Source organism: Ambystoma mexicanum, chromosome 4p (genome assembly GCF_040938575.1).
Source record: "Ambystoma mexicanum isolate Mex_15411 chromosome 4p, UKY_AmexF1_1, whole genome shotgun sequence".
Classification (NCBI taxonomy): Eukaryota; Metazoa; Chordata; class Amphibia; order Caudata; family Ambystomatidae; genus Ambystoma; species Ambystoma mexicanum.
Window position 1 is genome coordinate 204,776,402 of NC_090927.1, and position 22,465 is coordinate 204,798,866.

At 44.5% G+C, this 22,465-nt stretch overlaps 1 protein-coding gene across 1 annotated transcript in view; it reads right to left on the reverse strand.

Annotated features, from left to right (window-relative positions):
• The window catches only part of KIF13B (kinesin family member 13B), a 1,451,009-nt gene that overhangs the window by 982,025 nt on the left and 446,519 nt on the right, over positions 1-22,465 (reverse strand). Inside the window, exon 3 of the mRNA XM_069605712.1 lies at positions 6,924-6,936. Coding sequence (XP_069461813.1) covers positions 6,924-6,936 — 13 coding nt within the window. The remainder of the gene's footprint in view (positions 1-6,923; positions 6,937-22,465) is intronic.

Here is a 22,465-nt window from a genome sequence, read left to right on the forward strand (position 1 = left end):
AATTGGGATTCTGCTCGAGGAAGTCGACAATCTCGACGCCATCGAGGACCTGGGGATAGCCACTGGGTGCGTCGCAACCGTGACTTTCCTTGGCGTCGACGCCGGTGTCGAAGATGGCGTCGAGTCGACAGACCCATGTGTCGAAGGTCCCTTCGACAACGGCGTCGAAGACACCGACCTCGGCGTCGACGGAACCTTCGTCGACGGAACCTTCGAAGAAGGTTTCGAGGTCATAGCTTTACTCGAGGGTTCGTGACGCGCTCGAGAAGCTTCCTTCGCCGGGTACTGCGACTCGCAGCGTTTTTGACCTTCGGGTCTTTCGACCAGAGCATCGCTCTCGGCAGTCTTCGAGGGGGTCGAGGCCGCTTTCTCGAAGACGCTCATATTTTTGCAGCATTCCTCCCATTCAGCCCGGGAACTATGTTTCGTGGGGCAAGGGATTCTCTTAGGAGAAACGGAGTAAGAGGAGGACGAGAAGGGGATCTTCAACGTATCCTCTTCGAGTGCTTCGATCTCGAGGAGTGATGGGACCCACTCCGAGACCTGGAGCGCGAATGGTGACGAGGAGACGAATGTCTCGACTTCGTCGAGGAAGAAGAAGCTTTTGAAGTCTTACCTTTCTCCAGCTTCCCCCTACACTCCTTCAAAGCCTTAGCTGTCATGGACATACAGTCCTCGCACTCCGAACAATGGTGTTCAGCTCCCAAACACCACAGACAAACTCTGAGGGTCAATCAGCGACATCTTTTTCCCACAGTCTCGGCATTTTTTGAAGCCGGACCGAGGGGTTGTCGGTTCCGACGAGGAAGCCATCGAGTATGGATCGAATACCTCGAGGTAAATAGGATAAATTCTCTACGAAACTGAGCAACGATATTCCATGGCACTGAGTAAGCACGGAAAAACGGAACTGAGCAACGGACGCTGCGCGTGGCCTTTATAGGCAGGATGACGTCGACGTTGATACGGCGGCTGTCGAGGGACATCGACTCGGCGGACGTCGACGCGCAGCGCCCTCTAGAGAAAAATTTCCGAGGCCAGCAAAGCCTGAAGGAGATATCTAAGATAAGGAATACGTCGGAGGACACAATCCCTTCGAATGTTAGGATTTGAAAGAGGTTCGCGAAGGAGAGAGTGAGAGGGAGAGGAGACTGAGCGGCAGAGCAGGGCGCTGGTTGCATAAGAATAATAATAAACATTAGTTTATGTGTTACGGCCTTACGAGCATACTTCAGTGACCATGTGAGGAATCCCCAGGCATAAGAGAAGTCACGTTGTTGTATCACACAGACATTGTTATGTTTGTGTGACGCTCTGTGACTCAGAGCCATGGTTCTGTCACATCTGTATATCGCTCTCTGAACTAACAGACTAATGGTCGTGCTTGTATATCGCTCTGTGAATTAACCGAACCATTGTCTCATCACGCTTGTATGCCATACTATGAATCGTTGTTCTTGGTATGGAGCAGTATTCACATGCAAGGTGCTGCGTGAGGATATGAACACTGAAGTGGGAAATCAATCCTCGACATCGGTTTTCATTTTTACGTTGCTACTATTTGTTGTTGCTTAGTCATTATTCAGCATACCCACCTATGTACCGTGTTGTGTGTCTTATGGGTTCATTCATCCATGTGCTTATGTTGAATCAGTAAGAACTGCTTTACATGTTGCTCCATCAGGATTTGAGTATGTTTCAGGACAGGAGCATTACATGCAGTTTAGTGGGCGTTTGAGATCATTACTAAGAAACAAGATGGGATTACTAAACTGCACATCAGATACATTTCCTGGTATGGAATTCCAAGTACACAGAAATCAAGAGTTTGTAGAGATTGTGACCCTTCAACCCCCTTACCTATCCAACACGCATCTCTAACCCTCTTTCCGGTTTTCCTACTGGGATCCGTGCCAATCAAGGTGGAAGGGTCATAATCCATTCGGCTTTTGTGGTTAGGGAGGGGGTGTGGATTCCCCTCCAGGCGTGACAATTCCCAACTTTCTCTTATCTTCACCGGCATAGCTCAGGTTTCTCGCTTTCAGATTTTGAACATATGTAAGGTTCGGCACCTCTTATCACTCAATGCTACTAAATAGATAATATCTTATTTTGTTCTTTCTAGACCCGATTACAGCTCAGCTCTGCTTATTGGTCTCCCTGCTTATCGTCTTGCCCCGCTACTTTAAATCTACAATTCTTCCATTTGTATCTTTTTTTCACTGCCTCCACGCGCATATTTCCAATGTATGACACTCTTCCTGGTTGCAGTTTGAAAATCGTCTTGTATTCCATTTTTTGGGTATTGTTTAGTTTAGTTTCTTTATTTGTACGGCACGCCGAACCCTGGGGTAACCGGGCGCCAGAGACTTCGAGACAGTTACAAAATGGCAAAGTATATAATACAGACTGTGAAACAACAACATTAGAGTGTGTAGGACCAGGTTACAAGATGGTCGACAAGGACATGCGGAGATTAGGTTCCTTAAGCAGAATTTTTGTTGGCAAGCCATGTTTTCAAATGCACACACGGCTTGGATGTGCCTTAGATTCTCTTGTTTCTTTTATACTCCTATGCGCACTTTATGTTCCCAATCTCTTTCTTCTATACACTCCCAAACCTCCCTCCCATTTTCGCTCTCTCCTTTGACTCCTAAATTCTGAAATGATTTGCCTCTCGCTGTTCACTTCCCTTCCTCGCTCTCCTACTTTCACTCTTCCCTCAAAACTCACCCACTTTCATCTCATTAATTATTGTTGCATCTCTTGATTTTTTTTATTGTACCGTTACTCCTACTGTTCAGAGATTTGGCGAAAGTGCTATACAGATCCAATAAATGAAATTCCAACAATGTTTTTGTCCTGCTCCAATCAGAGTAAGCCAAACAGTCATCTGAGATCCACCCGTATGTGCCAGATTTGATTGAGGATGACACGGGGGGGGGGGCGGGAGGGTGTCATAACCTTCCAAATGTATACACAACTATAAACAAGGCCGATAACTTGCACAGCCCACCCTGCAACCATTACCAGTTTAAAATGTTGGCCAGGTGCACCACAAACTAGATCAAAAGATTACAATACCACTTCTACATTGCGCTTTTTCAAAAGGTATATACAGTGCTCCAGATAAGATTTGTAGGTGGGAGTATTTCACTCCTTAATTTTCCAAGTTGGGAGAAAACTTTAGGGGGTACAAATGTTAGTCCATTAACCATTATGAGTATTTTGTAAGTGGGTAAAAATATGTTTGAACTGGAAAACGGAAATATTTTGGTAATCACTATTTCTTTGCACATAGTTATTCGTGTACATTAAAAAGGTACACGTTTATTTCTTCTGATCAGGCAATAACGATAGTAGTTTCCTTCTGTGATACTACACTACTGGTCCAAACATATCCATGGGTTTGTTTAGGTGAACGCAGGGGGGCAAGATTCTACTTGTCCATTTCTTGTTTTTTTGTTGGGAGTATGTTTACTCTCCATTTCTATTTGGGACTAAGTGGCCGATACACTCCTTATCTGTAGGGCTGGGTATATTTATACAATTCAGTGGTGGGTTAACCTGCTCCCATCTAGATGCTTTGGCCTACAACTCCAACCATCCCTCGCCAGCAGAGTCAATGGTGAGGGATCACAAAAGGCCAAAACATTAGGAGGGCCGCAGGTTGCCCACCAACTGTATAATTGCATCAATTGCATTCCAGTTCAAACTATTACAAAGAAATAACACCCTCAGGGAAAGGGAAGGGGTGCATATAGCTTTATATGGCTGCAACGATTGTCTCAAATACAGCAAATTGCAGCTGCGGTGAAATGCGGCCAGAGGCACTCCAATTTAAGTAAAAAAGATCCAACAGCAGAAAATGTTTTTCAAAATTCCTTTTACCAGTGAAAGTGGTGGTCCTCATTGGCCGCACCGGAACACAAGGCACCAAGCACATTTCACTGCTGTAAGGAAGGCATGGCATCAACAGTAAGACAGGCACAAGTGACCACAGTTCAAGGGAGTTTCTTTTTATTGAACCTTTTTTAAAAAGTTTGAAAAACGCCTATCTAATCCTAAACCTAACGATTAGCGCAAGATACGACCATTAAATAACGATGCATTCCTAGTGGTGTCTTGTCACAATAAAAGGACCTACACTGAAAAAAAAAAACTATTGCCAATCCTTACATCTAATAACAAATAGTGAGGGAAACAGTGTTATGTAAAAGAAAAGAAGTGTCCAAGAAATAATAAGTCGGGAAGTTTAGGCTGTTGGCCTCCCTTCCCCACGTTCTCAGCATGGGACAAGGTGGCACACTCTAGCTTATAAGTGTCTGTGGCTTCTTTAGCATGAGGGTGCAGTTCAAACATTATCATCAGGGCCTTCCATGCCCAAGTATCTTTGCCTTTCAAAGTCTTCTTTCAGAGGGGCTGATGTGACAAACAATAAGTTCTTTTCCTCTGGATTTCACAAGCACTCAATTTCTCAGGTGATTCACTATTCCCCTTGGATTCCTCTTGCATCCTCTTTGGATCTCCCTCAGCTGGTCTCGGATCCCCTTTAGCACAATACTCTTAGTATTTTCATGTGTCCAATTTCTCAGGTGATTCACGGTTCACCCCCGAACCCCCTCCGCAGGGCTCAGATCGGTTTCACCACAAAGGTCAATCAGTCTCCCTTTGCCAGGCTGGGATCAATTTTGATTTACTTTACCCCAAACTTTTTCACCAAAAAGCTCTCAGCTGATCTCCCTCGTTCGGGCTCGGACAAACTTTACTTTGTCATCAACTTTCTTTACTCTATTAACATCGAAGACTTTCGAATGTGCACAGGATTTTTGCAGGTACCACAAAGGCGATGGGTGAAAGTTTTTGAATGAATCTGTACCACTGGCCAGGGATGTTGCTAGGTCTGGAAAAGATCTGGGGCTATGCTCATTTTGGGACTGTCAGGACTGGGGGCAAGCTAGCCTTTTTGGTTGTTACCTCTCAGCTTCTATCCGGGGCTACAACCAAAAGACTCATCTGTTGTCCAATTTTACTCGTGTTGGTTATCATATGCGCTTCATACAATGTTTCACCATACAATGTTGCTGCTTGCAACCTTGGATTCAACACAGACCGGTGTAGTATTGACCTCCCCAACTCACCAGCTGTGTTGATTTCACTGACATTGCTTTGTTGTAGAAGCCAAGGACAGTAACACAGCAGCAGGTGATTCTCCCAACCTGGATTATCAATGCGAGTGTGTCCCGGGTATCTCAGACATACAATGCAGGAATCTTCAGCCTGGTTTCCTGGTCTTACGTTTTCTATTCGAGGTTTCATGAGTAACAGTTCCTCATCGAAAAGGTCAAAGGCACTTCCCTCCTTGTGATCCTTCTGTTTTGCCGTCTTTCGCCCATGTTAAACTGACATCTTCGAACTGCTGCTTCCTCGTGTGCTTTGACTCGCTCAGAGTGTGCTCTTGTGCTCCGCCTTTTATCCGTGTGGTCAAATTTAATGTAAGCCAGGTGTGTGTGATGGTCAGTAATTGCCTGACCCTGCCCATCATATTGGGACATGTCAGGTATACGGGTTGGGGTGTTAGTCTTCTGTTTTATCTTATAGTAAGCTGTCTCTGGGAAAGTGTTTGTGTTGTGAAGTGGGGTGAGATCCTACGTATCCTACTTGGTAGGATGGAATAAAGGTGTTACAGGCAAGGGGATACCGCGTCTCACCATCCGGGGTCCCACTCCCTGAAGAACCCTCACCCAGGTGATCCTCCCGCACTTGTCCACCCCGAGGAACAGGATCAAAAAGCGATGGCCGTGTCCTGGCCAGCTGATTGACAGAAACTCGGGGGCTAGCGGTTAAGACGGCTTCAGGTTTCTCACACTGCATACCAGACTCAGCATCTAAGCTACATACTTTCATGAAGTTCCACTAGTTAACACAGATCAGCTCAGGCTAGATACAGGGGCAGCATTCTAGGAGATGGAGCCAGGTGTCAATACGGGTTGCCAGGCCTACTCAAGCAGGAATTCAGAACACACACTGGCACAGCCACAACTGTGCACATGGCCCACATGACAAAGGAATAGTAGGGGCACTTTCTCAATCTAAGATTTGACAGTTTTGGAAACATTTAAAGGTTTAGTAGTACAAATAATAAAAAGGGGCACCGAGCTCAAAGTTGGTGACTGAACCCATTTATAAGTAAAGTGCATGTAACTCCTTCAATTCTATCTAGGCTGTAGGTAGAATTACTGGTGTGATAAGCCACGGAACAGAAGACAAGAGTTCTGAGATGCTTCACATGACCGTGGGGAAACTAATTAATAAGCAGAGCTCTCCACCTGGTTCGGCATTGATCGAGATGTGGGGTGAGAGAGAGAGGGTGCGTGTGAGTGACATTAAATATAAGTGTACAAGAAAAGGATGGGATGAGCATCAATCAATCAATGTTTTACTGAAGTGGGCAATCCATTTGCACATGTGCAAACAATGCTCTAGTAAGTGATGCTGCATTGGGGACATGTTTGTGTCTGTCTGCACCCCGACATCAAGGCTATGCTACTGCACACTGCCGTTCAACAAACTCCAAGGTTTGCTTTACGCAACTTCATTAAAATGTCTGCAGACCGAGTGCATTACAACGGGCGAAAAAAGACCCAAGAGGTTTCCCAATCCCTCTGGAGATACCATGGTCCTTTGGTAGTCCATGTGTCTGCAGGAATCGACAGCTGGTCCGATTAACTAATAAGAGCTTCTGCTTATTTGCAAATAGCAGCGGATTAAAAAAGGAAAGCTCCCATCCAAGCCCTCCAACTAGCTACGATTGATTTAGGTCTGTAAAATATATTCCTGATGCTCTTCTGCTGTACATAGCACACCCGACAAAGTACCAAAACAAACATTTTCAATACCCAATGTACATCTAAAACTCTTACCTTGGGCTGGCTCCTGTATTTTTCACCGGTGCATAAATGGAGGGCAAAGCAGAAGAAAGAAAAGAGAAAAAGCTCGTTACTACACACCAATCCTTTTTTGCTGTACCATTATTCAAAACATTGTGGCAAAGTGCAGATTTAATTTTAGCAACATGATGAAAATATGAACAATGTCCTCCGTGATAGGGTCTATTTGATCATTTGCGGAGGAGTTGCAGGGCATTCTCCCACTGTCCTACTTGCCTTAACATAGGGTGCCTAGTCCAGCCTGCACAATGTTGAGACCCTGACAAGTAACGCTTAAGCAAGTGATTGCTTAATATCTTTGAAACATGAGTTTGTCCAGTTGAAAAAGATACAACAAAATAGGATATTGCTGTGAGCTAATGCAGCAAAATTGCGTGTATGCCCGAGGAGAAATATCAATAGCTGCCAATTTGCTCTCGTTTTTCACTGACAAAAGGCCACATGAAAATGAATATGGAGTGAGACGTCATTTCACCCATTCGCTCCCACGTTTATTTAATCCGTTTCTGAGGTTGCTTTTTTTCAGCTTGAGAGAACAGGTCACCTGGGGCTGAGCAAATGCCATTACCCCGACAGAGGATCTAGAGAATTATTATATCCTGATTTGCATCAGGCCCCATTTTACCAAGTTATTTCACACACAGTTTATTTGTATTTAAACGATTCATGTGTAAAGAACATTTCTGGGTTTAAGGAAATCATAATTGTAAAACAAATGCATTCCTAAGCAAATCAGAAATCTAAATCTATCGGTAAAAAATGCCACTGCACCTTCTCCAATCCACAGTGTACGCAATCAACAGATTATAATCTTGTTCAATCTGATTAGCAACATCCACCCAGCCCTATGGCCCACCATGTAACACAGGTGATCCTCAACAAAATGCACATGATTGTTCATTAGTGCTGTGTGGATCATCTCTAATGAACCCATTCATTTCCAAGGAACCCCAAAAAGCAATCTGGAAGGCATTTTTACCAACGGGGACATTCTCCGCCAGGGGGATTCTCAGCGGGCAATAGCAGGGTAAACAGTGCTCCATATAAAATTTGGAAGCAGGAGGATGGGGGGGGGGTCAAGATTCTACAGGTCTTTTCCCTATTGTATGTTGAAAGTATTTTTAGTCCCCATTTAGATTTTTTAGTATTTGCCAATTTGTAGGGAGTAAAAGTGGCCGATACACCCCTTATCAGTAGGACTGGGGGTAAACTAGGTCATACACTGTATTGTATATTGCTGTGACCACAGATGGCCATCGGCGTTGGATGCCTTGCAATTTTTTGCGTTATTCCTTCCTAGTGCTGCTGGAGTGGATGATGTTATAGCTATGTTGGGGAGCGTCCTATTGCAACCCTGCAGTGCCTGTGAATGGATTCAAACAGCTGGAAGGGGTTGACACTCCTCTGCTACCACTGCCCATCTCTTCTCTGCAGCACTGCAGTATGGTGCTCCTTCTGCTCCCACTGCAGCAGCTCAGAGCTGTGCAGTGCGAGCAAAGCAGTGTTGCAGGCAGAGCAGGGTGGCTGGCCTCAAGGAACTGTGCCCGGGAACGCCAGACGATGCTTCACGAAAAGGAAGGCAGCAAAGCAGAAAGACATCCTGTAATGCTCAAACTCACAAGTCAAGAATTTAGTGTGCTTGGTCGGTGGTACATGATTACTGTTGACAGTGCTTTAAATGGAAAAAGTGAAGTGTAGGTACTCACGAATGTAGGCCTTAAGTGGTCTGGGGCTCAGACCCCCATAAGATCCTAAAATGGCTCTTGTTCGTCTCCCCGCCCTGACATTCTCTATCTTTCTGCCAGTCATGAAGCTCTCTATGTGTCTCACTTTATAGGTTTGTCTTGCTATTTGTGTATTATTGGCTATTTGGATCACTTTCTATTTGCCTTTCTCACCACTTATCCTGGCTCCAATCATATTTGCACCCTCTTTCTCTCTGTGTTAGTCCCTTTGTTCTGATCTTTGGCCTTGGGACCCTGACGCACTGAAACGTTACAATGGGAGATTCCAACCAAAATATGAGTAGAGTGGTGCACTTTTAAGTCCTGCCCTTAAAATGTGATTCTGTAAGCCTAATGCAGTTACCTCTCAAAGACGTCCATCAATCACAGACTGAATTTGCCCTGTTTTGGTACAAATATTGTCATGTATAAATGTTGGCATGCTTTGAAGGAAAGGAGAGTCAGAAAGACAACTTCTACCATTGAATAAGCATGATCTACGGCGAATCTAGGATGCCCGAAGAGAAAATTAACTGATAAACTCATAATCCCCACTGAAACTTGTGCAGTGAAAGAGGGTGGCTGTATAAATGAAATCGTTAGGGACTTTTTTTCCTTAGGACTTTCAATTTTGGGCCAAGTCTGCGATTTAAGCTCTTGGCTACATATCTTTCATCTGTAGTTAATACAAGTATGTGTTCATGGTTTGGTTTTGAAAAGATTAAATAGTTTAATAGCAACAGCATCTAAAAGTACACAGATTGCATAAAACACTAACTTGACAGTATTATAAATCGTTTAAAAAACACGGAGCAAAAATAGGATCATTACCATATTTTACCCATCCTGACTAGAACATCACACTAAAAGTGTACAAAAGGTGTGTATGTTTTTAAAACTGTTTTCACAAGGAAAGAACATTATTTTTAAATTATATTCCCAGTTAAAGAAACTGCAACGCAATGTAACGTCGCGTGTTAATGTCTAGGCATGCAAAGTTATGCTTCCCTCCCATTTACTATTCCCCCCCCCACGCCCTATTCACCCCTCTTAATGGACAATAGTCCTCCTTCAGGCACCCCTGTGCCAGTGCTATCAACCTCTAATTGCCCTTATTGTAATGCTTTGTTGCCACAGAGCGACTTCAGGGAGAGCAGCTGTGCTTTCCTGCACTTTGAAAAAGAGTCAACGTCAGCTGGGACAAGCAAATAAGGGGCGGTAGCAATGGGTACCATTACTCTCCCCGAGTTTGGAGAAGTCCCGGCCCTCATTTCGGCCAAAAATAAGAAGTGCAGGTACTGAGGGCCGGATAGCGCCGCCCCATTTAAAGCACTGATTGTGGGATATTTGACCACCATGAGTTAGGTTCCAGAAGGGGAGGCCATAAATCTGGGACGCCAATTACCAATAGAAATGATATGAACCCACTCAGATAATACCAATATTGGCATATTGCGTTCGAAATGATAAAACAATCCTGTATGTTAAGAGTATCTCCAGTTACATTTTCCCCTCCATTTTTTAGCAGCAAAGGAAGAGCCACCTTGCTCTAGCTATCAGTCTCTCATGGGTTGTAAGGCCTTATTTGTGTTTGTCGACAACAAATCTGTCCTCTACTGTCGCAAAACCCCACAGTCATACAGCTGGCGCCATTAACAATTCTTCACTGGCTTCTGACGGGTTATCGGGAGAAGTGCGATTATTGGCAGGCTTCTGGTAAGTGGCGCACAAAAGAGGCTCTGGTGATACCGTTAGCCACTCGGGATCATCACAATGTCACTCCTCTGATACAGACAGGTCTTTACAACAAATGGGGGTGGGAGGGAGTGTGAAATAAGACAAGTGAGAAGCGACAGCCACGGCTGGGGACAACAGAGGACCAGCATGAGGAGAAGACAGTGTTACCAAGTGATGTGGCAGCAATCTGTCTAGTTTACGCTTTCTCACCTGCAAAGCACTACAATGCTCAGAACAAGGTATTCAGAGTGTCTGCCAGACAGTCATTAACCACTGCATACCATGAGTTGTCACTGGTGGACATGGCTATACCAGCAAATGTCACGTGACATCCACTAGGTTTTGCAGAACTTAAACTGCTCAGCAATTACTAACTGGCGGAGTACTTTGTATACAAATAACCCCCTCTCTGATGCCCTCTAGATACTGGGAATCTCTCAATGCTTCTAAGAAGCCGGGACACCGGTCAGAACTAAACAAGCAGGCAAATTGGGTGGTTCAGAACTAGCATGCCTTGAACCAATAGAATGAATTTGTTATACATGATCTATCTTGCAGTCCAACATCATACATGGTGAAGGGCTTAAGTCTGCAGTGCACACCTGAAAGAGACACTGACATTGCCATTATTTCCCTAAACCCAGTAAATGGATCTGTAGAGAAAAGGTAGATTTCTTGCTTCTTAGGGAGGGGTGTGGTGATGGAGCAAGCGTATTTACGTAAAGTGAATAATGCAAGAATGCCTCGGGCCTTCAGTTCAAAAATCAAGGAAATAAGTAAAAACTAGGACTTCTGCTTTTCCAATACCCAGGAAAGGTTAATTTCAAAGCTTTTATTACAAGAAATGTATGCTCTTAAAAAGGACCATAACCTCAGCAGATACAACGGGAATTTCCAGTTCCTCCATCTCCACCATTCTCCTGATCCAAAATTGGATGCCGAACCCATCTGCACCAAGGCATATGACTGATTGGCATATGGTTTCTCTTGGCTTCTTGTCTAACTTCGGTGCTCCGGTCTTTGACCTTAGGATCGGGCTCCTTCAGGCTACCCCTTAACAATGGTCTCTGCAGAGTTTTATGGACCCGCGGTCCACCACAGATGTTTCCCCATGACCCCGCCACCATCCATTTCCGGGCTCCTGCGCTGCTGGATTCTCTCGCTGCTGCCACGCCACCGTGTTGGCTTTCTGCCCGATATGCTGGGGCAACTTTGAAACACGTGGGCTCTCCGATTCCTGCTTCCTGCAGGTGTCGCATCACTCTGGCCCTTCCCGTGCAGAGGTCTGCTTTCCTCTCTCTCGATTCCTCGAGGCTGCATACTCATCTCACTGGATTGGTTATTTCTATTAAAAGGGACAGTCCTTTTCAGCAAAATGATGGCATCTCTGTAGAGTTTCTCCGTCCCAGTTTGGATGTAAAGAGATTTCTGGAATTTGAGAACATCTCATCTATGCCATAGTGTGTGCCACTGTAGGGAGTTACTCACAGGAGCAGGAGTCCTTGTCCCCTAAGGGGGAGTCTCTCCTGTAGAGGTTCCACTTGACTACCACTAGGGAGGGTATTGCAGAGCGGGCTCACCTCTCTAGCCTCACAATAAGCCCCCCCGGCCCTCTTGGGGAGAAGGGACAAATTCCCTCGATTCGTCACACCACCCACTGCCAGGCCAAAGGAACTTACTAGGGTTGAAATTACTGAGCCCTTTGGTTTAGGCAGTCAGAAGGGTTAGAGTATGCCAAGCCAGCCAGGCTATTCCACAGAGGGGTGTCCCACCATCTTGGATTTTGCTAGGGCTCACAAACATCCTGCCCTCCCTTTTAATTTGCTGCAGACAAAGCACTATATGTAGGTATCAACGGGCAGAAGATTCTAAACACAGCAGCCAGGATTGAACCCCTTACAGAAGGCTAGAAGTAAAGCAATGCGCTGTGGACGGTTGCCTATTTAAAAGGAGTTGGGGCAGGAGAGACCTTCAACTTAGTAGATTCCTCTTTAGACTCCAAGGATTTGCCTAGAACCTAGCTGGGACTACAGTCCGCTCCAAAGTCTTCTGCCATAGAAGTGAATCCCAAGGTCTTCAAGGAAGGAGCAAGCCTCACCCACCATCATTTCAGGGAAACATTTGGAGTGACTGCTGTTTAGACCAAGGCGTGTCTGCCTGCTAAAACACTGGTACCCACGGCTCAGCCTATTGGAAGAGGCAGCCCATGCAAGTACTCTCTGGCAACCTTCCTGGCTGGGAAGGGCAGGGTAAGAACTATCCCTTGGGGACACTAGACTGGGTCTCACAGCAATGCACAAGTCAATGAAAAGCTCTGAGCTCTGGGTCCCTACTCGAACGCCTGTGAGCGTCAGTGACCCAGACATGGCCTGCCTGTCTCAAGCTTCTTTATGCCATATGCTGTTGCTGCTTGTTGAACCACGCTGTGTGTTGCACCCAGTGAGCCAGATCACCACCTCAATGCTGAATCACTACCTCAGAAAGCGCATAGAAGCTTGGCTTGACATGTTTGGGCCTCAAGACTAAGGGGTATTTCAAGTGGTCCCGTCCCCCTGTCCTGCCTTAAAAGGGCACTAGTGATATTTAAGACCCTATTCCTTACCTTTTGAAAGAAATCTTCAATGAACTTGAAAATGTGCTGCTCTGATGATTAGTCTGACCAGACTTCAAACTTAGAAAACCACTGTATTCCAAAGTCTACATTCTCTTTTATATCCCATACAGGGGTGTGTTATTAAGTTGGTGTATTTTTATAGAACTTGATTGGGCATTTGTTCGATTTTGGTACCACAAGACTACTGAGGTTTTGGATACATCTGAGCTAGCTCACATGCGTTCTGAAGAGGATAGCTTGCCCTCAGCCTGCGCTACCCAAAGAGGCACGGGCAGTGTACCGATTAGGTTGTGCCTTGGCTCAACCTTGTTGTTTGGGAGGACTGTTGGTTTAATTGCAGTGTGAGTCACAGTAGGCATTTTAGTCCCTACTCATCCTTGTACACCTAGTGCAGTTATTTCATCATACGGTCTCATATTTGCCCCGCATTTGCCTCACATCCCAAATTCTCGTGTGCCGCAGATCTATACTCTGCTGGATAGCCATCAGTTATCTGGATTTAGAAAAGGTTGCAAACATACCTGACATGTCTTGATAAAACAGACTGAGAGCCTCGAGAGGATGCCCCACAAGACTTTGGCTGAATTCCTAGGAGCCATTGCATACCAACCTTAAGCCCTGTAATGTCAAAATGTAGCTTTGAAATGGTCTATGAGCCTTGCAGTTACCACGACAACCTTCAAAAAACAAGCAAGTGCCTTGAACGTCTTATACATAGAGGCAAAAGTTTGCATTGTGCACGATACAAGCACTTAAAGCAAATCAACTTATTGAAAGCATAAAGCATCACATTACCAAAAACGGAGGTAGACATTTACTCATGTGATGCAATGGCTATGTCACTCAATCAAATGATTAGAACATGGAGTGTTTTGATGGCCTCATCCATCAAAGAGTACACAGATCGATACTTGGGTGTAGAAAGGAGGACTTAGCACCCAGGGAAGGGGATGCAACTAATCAGGTTGCCTGGATTGCAGGCTGAATCCCACGATACAAGCCCGCCTTCCGCGCCACATGGCGGTTGTTTCTCCCGCCCCACCATCTTCCCCCACCATGCCTTAACTTAATATTCCCAGTCCCTCCAAATCCCACTTACCTGATGGCTGTGGCGGCGGTGGGCCCGCCGCCGCTGTTGCTGCTCTGTCTTTCTGTCGCCATCGAAATGGAAGAGGGGCTTCCTTTGAAGCCCCAGCTCTGTGGCGGTCATCTCTAGAATGTCTTTTCTATGAATGAACGGGAGGCAGCGAGGCGTCCTGTCAATTCATAAAAAAGACCCTGCTATCAGAACCCCGGGTTACCGGATTAACAACCTGGTTTGCTAATAGCGTTAAGTACCCATTCCACAGGCTATACAGGGGGGGGGCACGAACGTCCCAGGGCCCTCATCAAATGATCTTGCTTCGCTCGTGCCTTCAACTTGGGGCCCCGGCCCGTTAACACCCCTCCACCCCCAGTATAGCCCATGGAATGGGTACTTAACGCTATATTATTGACCTACATAGAGCTTGACGGCATAACATTCTGAAGTGTAATTCTCCATCTTAGACCCGTCTCTCCTACAGAATGTAAGTTGAGGATGTCAGGATTTTTGAAATTTTACAATGGAGGTAAACGTGTTTATTTCATTTGTACATGCCAAATACTTTATGCTCTTGTACATAATGGGTAGATCAGGTGGGACAAAAAGGTAGAAGATATTGATGCAAAATGACTGCTGCTCTGCAGAAGTACAAGGAAGGGCAGTGTTTTTTTTAGCTCCTAACTAGCCACACACTACTAAAAACAGCATAAAGGTGAGACAGGCGCAACATGAATGGTACACCTCCTTTGCCTCTAAGGAAGCATGGGTCAAAGGCAGGCTATATTCTTCAAAACAAGTGTCCACTCAAGGTACTATCAAAGTAAGATTTCAATCAAACAAAGATAACGCAGACTAAAACACACTAACCAAACCTGTAAGGGGCATTCTGGTGATGAATATAGGGGTATGAAAGAAATTATCTATGCAGCACTGTTGAAGTTGTAAGTATAGGTCTATTAAATAAAGCAAAGCGTGGGCTTGTCACAAGGGCCCTTAAAACCAAGCCTGGTGGACAAAACCATGGTGTAGAACTTTAGATCTTATGGCTCAGTGTCAAGCCGGGCATCTTGGTGATTTTCCTGTGGTTCTTTTGACATAAAAGCGGTCCATTTGGTTCCACTGGAGGAAAGCACAGCACTCTTCAACCAGCGACAATTGTTTTGAGATTCAGATAGCTTGAAAACATGCAAAATGTAGATCCTCTCGGTTCAGGGGCTCGAGGGTATCGACACATTGATTCAACTGTAGTGGTGAACTGGTTTGAATGGGTGGAATGACGTAGTGTGGTTTGACAGCAGCAATCGGACAGCCTCTGGAGAAAAGTCAGACATGGTCAGGTCGATTGTTCCAAACAGATTGAAGCAGTTTTTAAATTGTAGAATGGCAAAGGAAGCTTTTGTTGGGTCTTGTGGGGGTTAAGTCAGTTCAAAAGCAGTTTTAGACGGGAAACAGTCCAATGCTGCTCATTTTGATTCTGGATTGCTCTGAGACCCTGTCCAAGGTCTCAGAAGAAAGGTTGAGTACTTAATCTGCCTTCTCCAGCCAAGAATGTTGCCAGAGAACATTTGTCAGTGTACCAAGAACAATGGACAGAGTTCTGGCTACAAGTAATTCAGCATCAGCTCACTCTAAATGTCAACTGTTCTCCTGATTGGGGGAAGGGATATAGTCTTATCTTCCTTGGAAATCCTTCTCTTCACCACAATTGAAAGGAATTATGGGCAGACAATGTTCCAGTGAAAACCTTCAGAAGCCCAAAGATAATACAAATAACATAGGGAGAAGGGGGGAGAGGCTCACCCCCTCAAAGTGATTTTGCCCAGCAGGTAGATTGACGGTATAGAAGATTTGATATGGACCAATCTCAGCTACTGTAGAAAGAGTTTTACTTTCCAATCATCTCCTAGAGTTCCTTGTCTGCAGGAAGCTGAACGGGTGTTGCCTAAACATTTTCAAAATGATTGGACCCTTCCTCTTGTCACGGTTTATTACACGGCACACGCCAGCCAGGGAACTCCTTCCCCTACAATGGATGTGGCGCACAATAAAACGCTTTTTATTTTCAATCTACTACGAATTCTTTTGAGTAGGCCTCCAACCCGTCTCGCACCCAACCTCCACAAACAACTTGTGTCACAATGAACTAGGAACCAGGCCAGTGTCTATCAATAAGATATTATGAATGTATTTAATGAAAAGGGAAAATCAACCTAATACACATCCACCAATGTGGTGGCAACACTAAATGCAATACTCCCTACAAAACAACCAGGTTAAGATATCCTATTACAGTTAATTCACGTTTTAAATGGCAAAACAGAAAAAGAACAATTTACCACAAAGTGATAGCACCTACGGGTTAGCACTCCCTCCTGCAATACTCGCCCCCAAACATCAATTAAACTTGATTCCTTTGAATGGAAGGCAGTGGCAAGGAGTAGGAATATAGAGGGAAAAATCGGATTTGGGTTGAAGCCCACCACCACAAGATGGGAAGCCAGCAAAGAAAGGGAAACCCTGTTTTTGAAGCAAAAGGGAAGAATGGGGTTTTGGTTATTTCTCACAACTGCTAGGGGACAGAATAGAAGCAAATTCGTATTGCTTACACTTAGGAGATAGGGAAAGTTTTAGAGAATACTAATCAGCACACCAGTGCAAAATAGAAATGAAGTTGGAAATCAGTTTTGGGAGAAAGCAAATGCAAAGGGAAAATACAGTGGCAGATGGAAAAAAAATGTACACTGCGACTTACAATGACAGGGAGCTCAGGGAAGGGGTTTAGCTTACAATAAGAAAATCGGTTTTCAGTGACAAGGACAGAAGCACATAATAGGTAGACTACTAGGCAAACGGGATTGCTCACAATGGGAACAACGGTTTGGGTTTAATAGGACAGATGCAAATAGGAATTAGTTTGGTAATGCACACAATACACAGACAAATTTGGTTTTCAGTTCCAAGGACACTAATTCTTTGAGGCAACACTTTAATGACTAACAAATAAAAACACCAGGAACAAGATGGTCGATTTCGAATTGCAACAATCTTGAACTTCAATGTGGGAATTGATTGATTTACGTACACAAATACTAAGGATTTACAAAGACACTGCAGGATTTTCTTAATTGGGATATGCTAACATATATAGGCAAACAAGAGATTATTCTATGGGGAGATGACTGGACTACCTGGGCAATTGGGGTTTTCAATGGGAAATATTGGGTGTACTAATACAAAATTAAAGGTTTATGTAATTTAGGGCTGGGGTTATATGCTACTTACATAGCAAGCCTGGGTTTAGGATCCAGGTCTGGTCACTGTGCTCTCAATGATGGTAAGGTTTGGCAACCTTCTCTCCATCCTCCTTCTCCTGTCTCCTGGGTCTTTGTGCCTATCCTAGTACAGTCACCCTTATATAGCAGAAATGACATCACTAATTTTACAATCTAGGGTGAGTACCCTGTAATTATCCCTGCTGCTCAGATTGGACAGTTCCCATCCTTCTTTCCGCCCCCTGTCAGGATTGGTTCAAGGGAGGAGAGCACCATCTGTTTGCATTTATTACCATTCTTTGTTCCCATTACAAACCTTTGGCAAAAACCAAGTATGTATCACTTCATAATTATACTAGCCACTGCCATATGAAACAGATATGCTGTTTTAGTTGATCATGGGGAGTTAGATAAGCCGATCACCAAATCAGTACGATGTAGCATGGCCATGTTGCACATTTTTGTCATTTTCATAAACTGTACAACAGTTATGAATCTGCAAATGATCAAGCATGCTCCTAATTTCATTTGCCATCTTTTCACCAACTATCACATGTTCAGATCAGCCAGAAAACTAGTCTAACTGGCCATTACAGTCCCCAAGGTCCCAGGTGAATGCAATTTATATCCCCAAAACCACTTGGAAATTAAATGAACAATGGCATACAATTGAGATCAATCATAAGTCTGATGGCTGCACAAACTGCTAAAAATGAAAACAGTCTTAATATCAATTGGGAGTGTCTGTTCAACATGTGGGAGGGCCGCTTCCTCCCCCACAGCCATCTGTTCCCCTGGGCTCGCCTATGTCCAGAGTTTTTTTTTTTATGAGTCCCTTTGAAATTGGCAGTTTGCTCTTTGAAGTGGGTGCAACAAGAACTCACACCCTCTCGTCATTTTTCAGCCAAGGATTGCCTTCTTTGAAATACCTGCATTCCTGCAATCATGTCTGCAGAACAGGTAATTATGACGCCTCCTGCAGCATCACATTTTATTGCAGGGTTGTTAGAGGATAGGTGCGATATCCAGCTGGAAGTGGGGCTTTCATTGTGAAGTTCCTGCCTCAGCCAGAACCGTTTTTTCCTGGAGTAAATGTCTCTTCAGAAGTTGTGTGGGTGAAACCTAATATACATTTGCTTTGGTCAACCCCCGCCCCACACATCATGTTTCCCTGACATTTTCTGTGTGAGCAGTGATCTCTTTTTCCATTGTGGCTTTTTAAAGCCGCTTTAATTGCAACACATGTGCAGGCCGTTTTTGGTTTTAATGTTTTAAAAAAACTGTCTTGCAAGTTACAGGATTCTTTAATTCCTCCTCCTTGGGTGAATTTACATTGCTGCTTGTCCATAGATGAGGATGGGTAGGCCTCTTTCCACATGGTTCTTTAAATTTTACATGAACAAAAAGAAAAAGCCAGGCCGTTTTTGGTTGCATTGTTTAAATGCTGCTGTTCAGGTGACAGGGACTTCTGTTTGGGGCCTTTAAATGCACCCACACCCTGGGGACAACTTCTCTCCTAAACTCCCCTATGCTTAACACCCCACCCCCACATGTCTGATCAAAGCAACTTCAATACCTATCCCCCTGGTGGGACTTCCCTGTTGTGCTTGCAGAGCTCTCTTTGCAATACTGATTCTCACCTTATCACCTGGGGGTATGTCCTGTTTGGAGGTGTACAAGCCTTCTAGGCAGAGAACAAGAGACCTCTGGGCTGGCCCAGCATTATGTTGTGGGTGAAACTCAGTTCTGAACAGGGATACACACAAGCTCTGAAAACTGTAGGAGTCACAGTAAACCAGTAAATAAAGTGGCATCAGATGATACTGGTCGTGCAACCATTTCCTCATAGGTCACTATATCAAGTCAGCTACAGCTTTGCGCGGATATTTAATCAAACTTCCATCAAGCCTTGTGGATATATATATCTATATATATATATATATATATAGATATATATAGATATATATACACACACATACACACACTAATTCCTGGGTGGCCACTATTAAGGGCAGGCCATGACTGTTGGAATAGTTTGGATTCCAGTCGGCTGGTTCAGGTATGTGCATGTTACTTGGAATCATTTGTTTTACAGCAGGCTGTATGTACATGTTACTTGTGGTTGCCATGTTGCCAAAAGACAACACTTGCTTGGATGTCAGTAGACTGGGTCCAACATAGAAAACATATCTACTATCCTTTTTCAGCATTGTGCGTTTAGAAAGTGAGGCCTGATCAGTAGACCGAGAGACAAAATAAAATATGTCCCTCTCTGGAAAAAATTAAATAATCAAAGAGGCTTTGGCTTCCACATGGCATTTCTTCACAATATTTATGTAAGTACATGGAACATAAGCGTAGACAAGCCTGGGAGCGAGCTTGCAGAAGCAAGAAAGACTAGGCATCTGTTCAAATGGCAAAAGATTGAAGTGTGGGAATGTGTTATTTTTACAAAAATGTCCCCTATCGAAGCAGCAGTGACGATACTGGCCTACAAAAGTAATGTAGGTTTTCGGTTAGTATGACAATTTTGAATTTACCGGGTAGCTAAGATGGAAGGGGCTTGGGCGTTATCAGGTACTTCCCCCGTTTGATTTTTGCCATGAGGCAGGGCTCCCTACACAGACCACTGACAACACAATCATGTTTGTAGGCTATCAATGCATATGGGGAGCGAGACTGAAAAACCAAACAGGGTCCTCAACCATCACATTCCAGATAAACTGGGAAGTGTGAAGCGCAAGATGCCCTGGACAGAGTTTCTCTATATTTTTTGTAATGTCAGAAGACACAACGCTTCCGTTCATATTTTATTTCAGTTCTTTTGTATGGATTTCACGGCACTTGTGAACAGAATGATGAGACATTGCAGAGTGATATATTTCCCAGTATCGAGATACCATGTGACATGATGATCTGTCATGTATAGTGTTGAAGATAAAGATTAAAAAGTGACCCAGCCACAAGAGGTGGGTGGGAAAGATACTGTCCATAGTTTTCAAATCCAGTAAGAATTGTGAAGAGTGAGAAACACTGGGTTAATTCAGAGGCTAAGCAGGACCCGAGATGGCGCAATACCTATATGGGGCCGGAGTAGATAGGATGCATGCCTTTCCCCCTGATCCCCATCCTGGATGAGGAATCGATAAAATCTCACAAGACTATTTACATTTGGAGAAAATATGGCAAGAAAAGCGCGATTATTACGGCTCCGCAGGTGATCGAATCGGACAGTCAATAGCCATAGGTTAATGAAGTCATTCCGATGATGATAGCATGACCAACAATGCATCTGCTTTCTGCAGATTGTTCTGATGAATACACCACATTCCGAAAAGCCACGCGAGACGCTATTTTAGGATATGCCTGGACTGATCTCTTCCATGCTACACAAATGAACAATTGTTACATTTTCTCCGGAAATAGTAAAGTCATGCTCGCGGATTATCTCACTGGATCTGCGATGAACTCCTAAAAGGTTTGCACAGTTTAACAAGTGTGCAACTCCTGCTGCATGCTGAATGTTGCTCCCTATTTTTAGTTCAGCCGCTATTAATCATCTTGCACAGTATTCGCTTCCCTCGAAGCATGTGAACTGCATCGCACCGACTATCGCAACACACGGAACTATACATGTGGGACTGATCGTATCCCCACCAGATGGGAATTCAAGTAAGTAATGACCTTTCCATTATCAAATGCAGCCCAAAGGTCTCAATGTGCGGAACTTCCATGTTCAACCATTCATACTCTTATATTATCCCATCACAAACCTTCCATTTCAAAGCTCTTTGATAAAGGGCTGCGAGGGAAGTGTCGATTTCTTTTTGTGACAGCCATATTTTCTCCTAATGGCAATGAAGATCTATATTGAACCCATGTAATGCTCCCTCCACGATCATCATGGCCTACAGAACAGTAGGTACTGTGTCATCTAGCATAATTGCAAATTAGCGCATAGTCAAGAGTGTTTCTGCTTATTTAAAAAAATAAAGGAAACTTGCACCACTGCCCAGCGTTCGCCCATGCATGACCATTTCCACTATGCCAGCGCAGTAGAAATATATTTTTTTCCATTTCTAGAGCGGATCGCTAGACCTACAATTATCTTTTACTAGTGTGGGCTTGCTTCCATGAAATAGAATAAATTCTATGACCCCTGCTGAAAACAAAGCATTCTATTTCTACCAACATGCACACAAAAAAAATAGCTATCTTTTCCATCGCTATACTGCACAGGCCCATGCACATCCACGGGTATTTTCCCACACCCTCCAAGGCCTAGCTGAGATGAACATCAGCTTACTTTCTGTGCCTGCTTGCACTCCTTATACAGGAAAATAAAGGCAAGCTACTTTCAACTGACATTATATCCAGGTGTACCTGACAGAATAATACCTAGAACGGCACAAAGCCCAATCAGAATCGAATCGATCATCGATTTCAGAATTGTATTCTTATAAGGAACCCCTGAGAGGTACCAGCCAATCTGATGGTCAGAAATGCGGGCTTCGCTATATGGTAAAGCCTGCATGCCCGGAAGATCACCGGCGCCTCGCCCTCAGCTCTCGTTTATTTTTAACTGCAGACGGTCTCCCAAACTGCCCCGAAAGCTACCCGAGCACACACTCCCCTCCTCCCTCGATCTCCCACTACCCCCATTTATCCTGAAACCCCCACTAACTGGGACACCATTTCTATGTGCCTGGCTTGCAGTTCTTCTAATGAAATTGGGCACATCAAAGAAATGGAAAGCTAAATTCCCTTTAAAAAAACAAATAAAAAGAAATGAGTGGCTGCATTAGCACAGCGGCTCGCATGCCTAGAGTGCTGATGGCCTCCCCGTGGGGGGTGGGGGAGCGAGGGGGAGAAGTGGGCCCACATCACGATTGGTGGCGTGAGGAGGGGGCAATTTCAAGAGTATGTGAAACCTAAAGTCGTTTCACATACTCTTGAAATTGCCCCCTCCACACAGCATGCCTGGGTAGGGGCAGTGCCACCATTAAGGATGAAAATGTGGAGCACCTGGCAGCAGAGGCCTTTTTTACTAAAGCCTGAAAATCCTGCAAATGAGTGAGAACTTC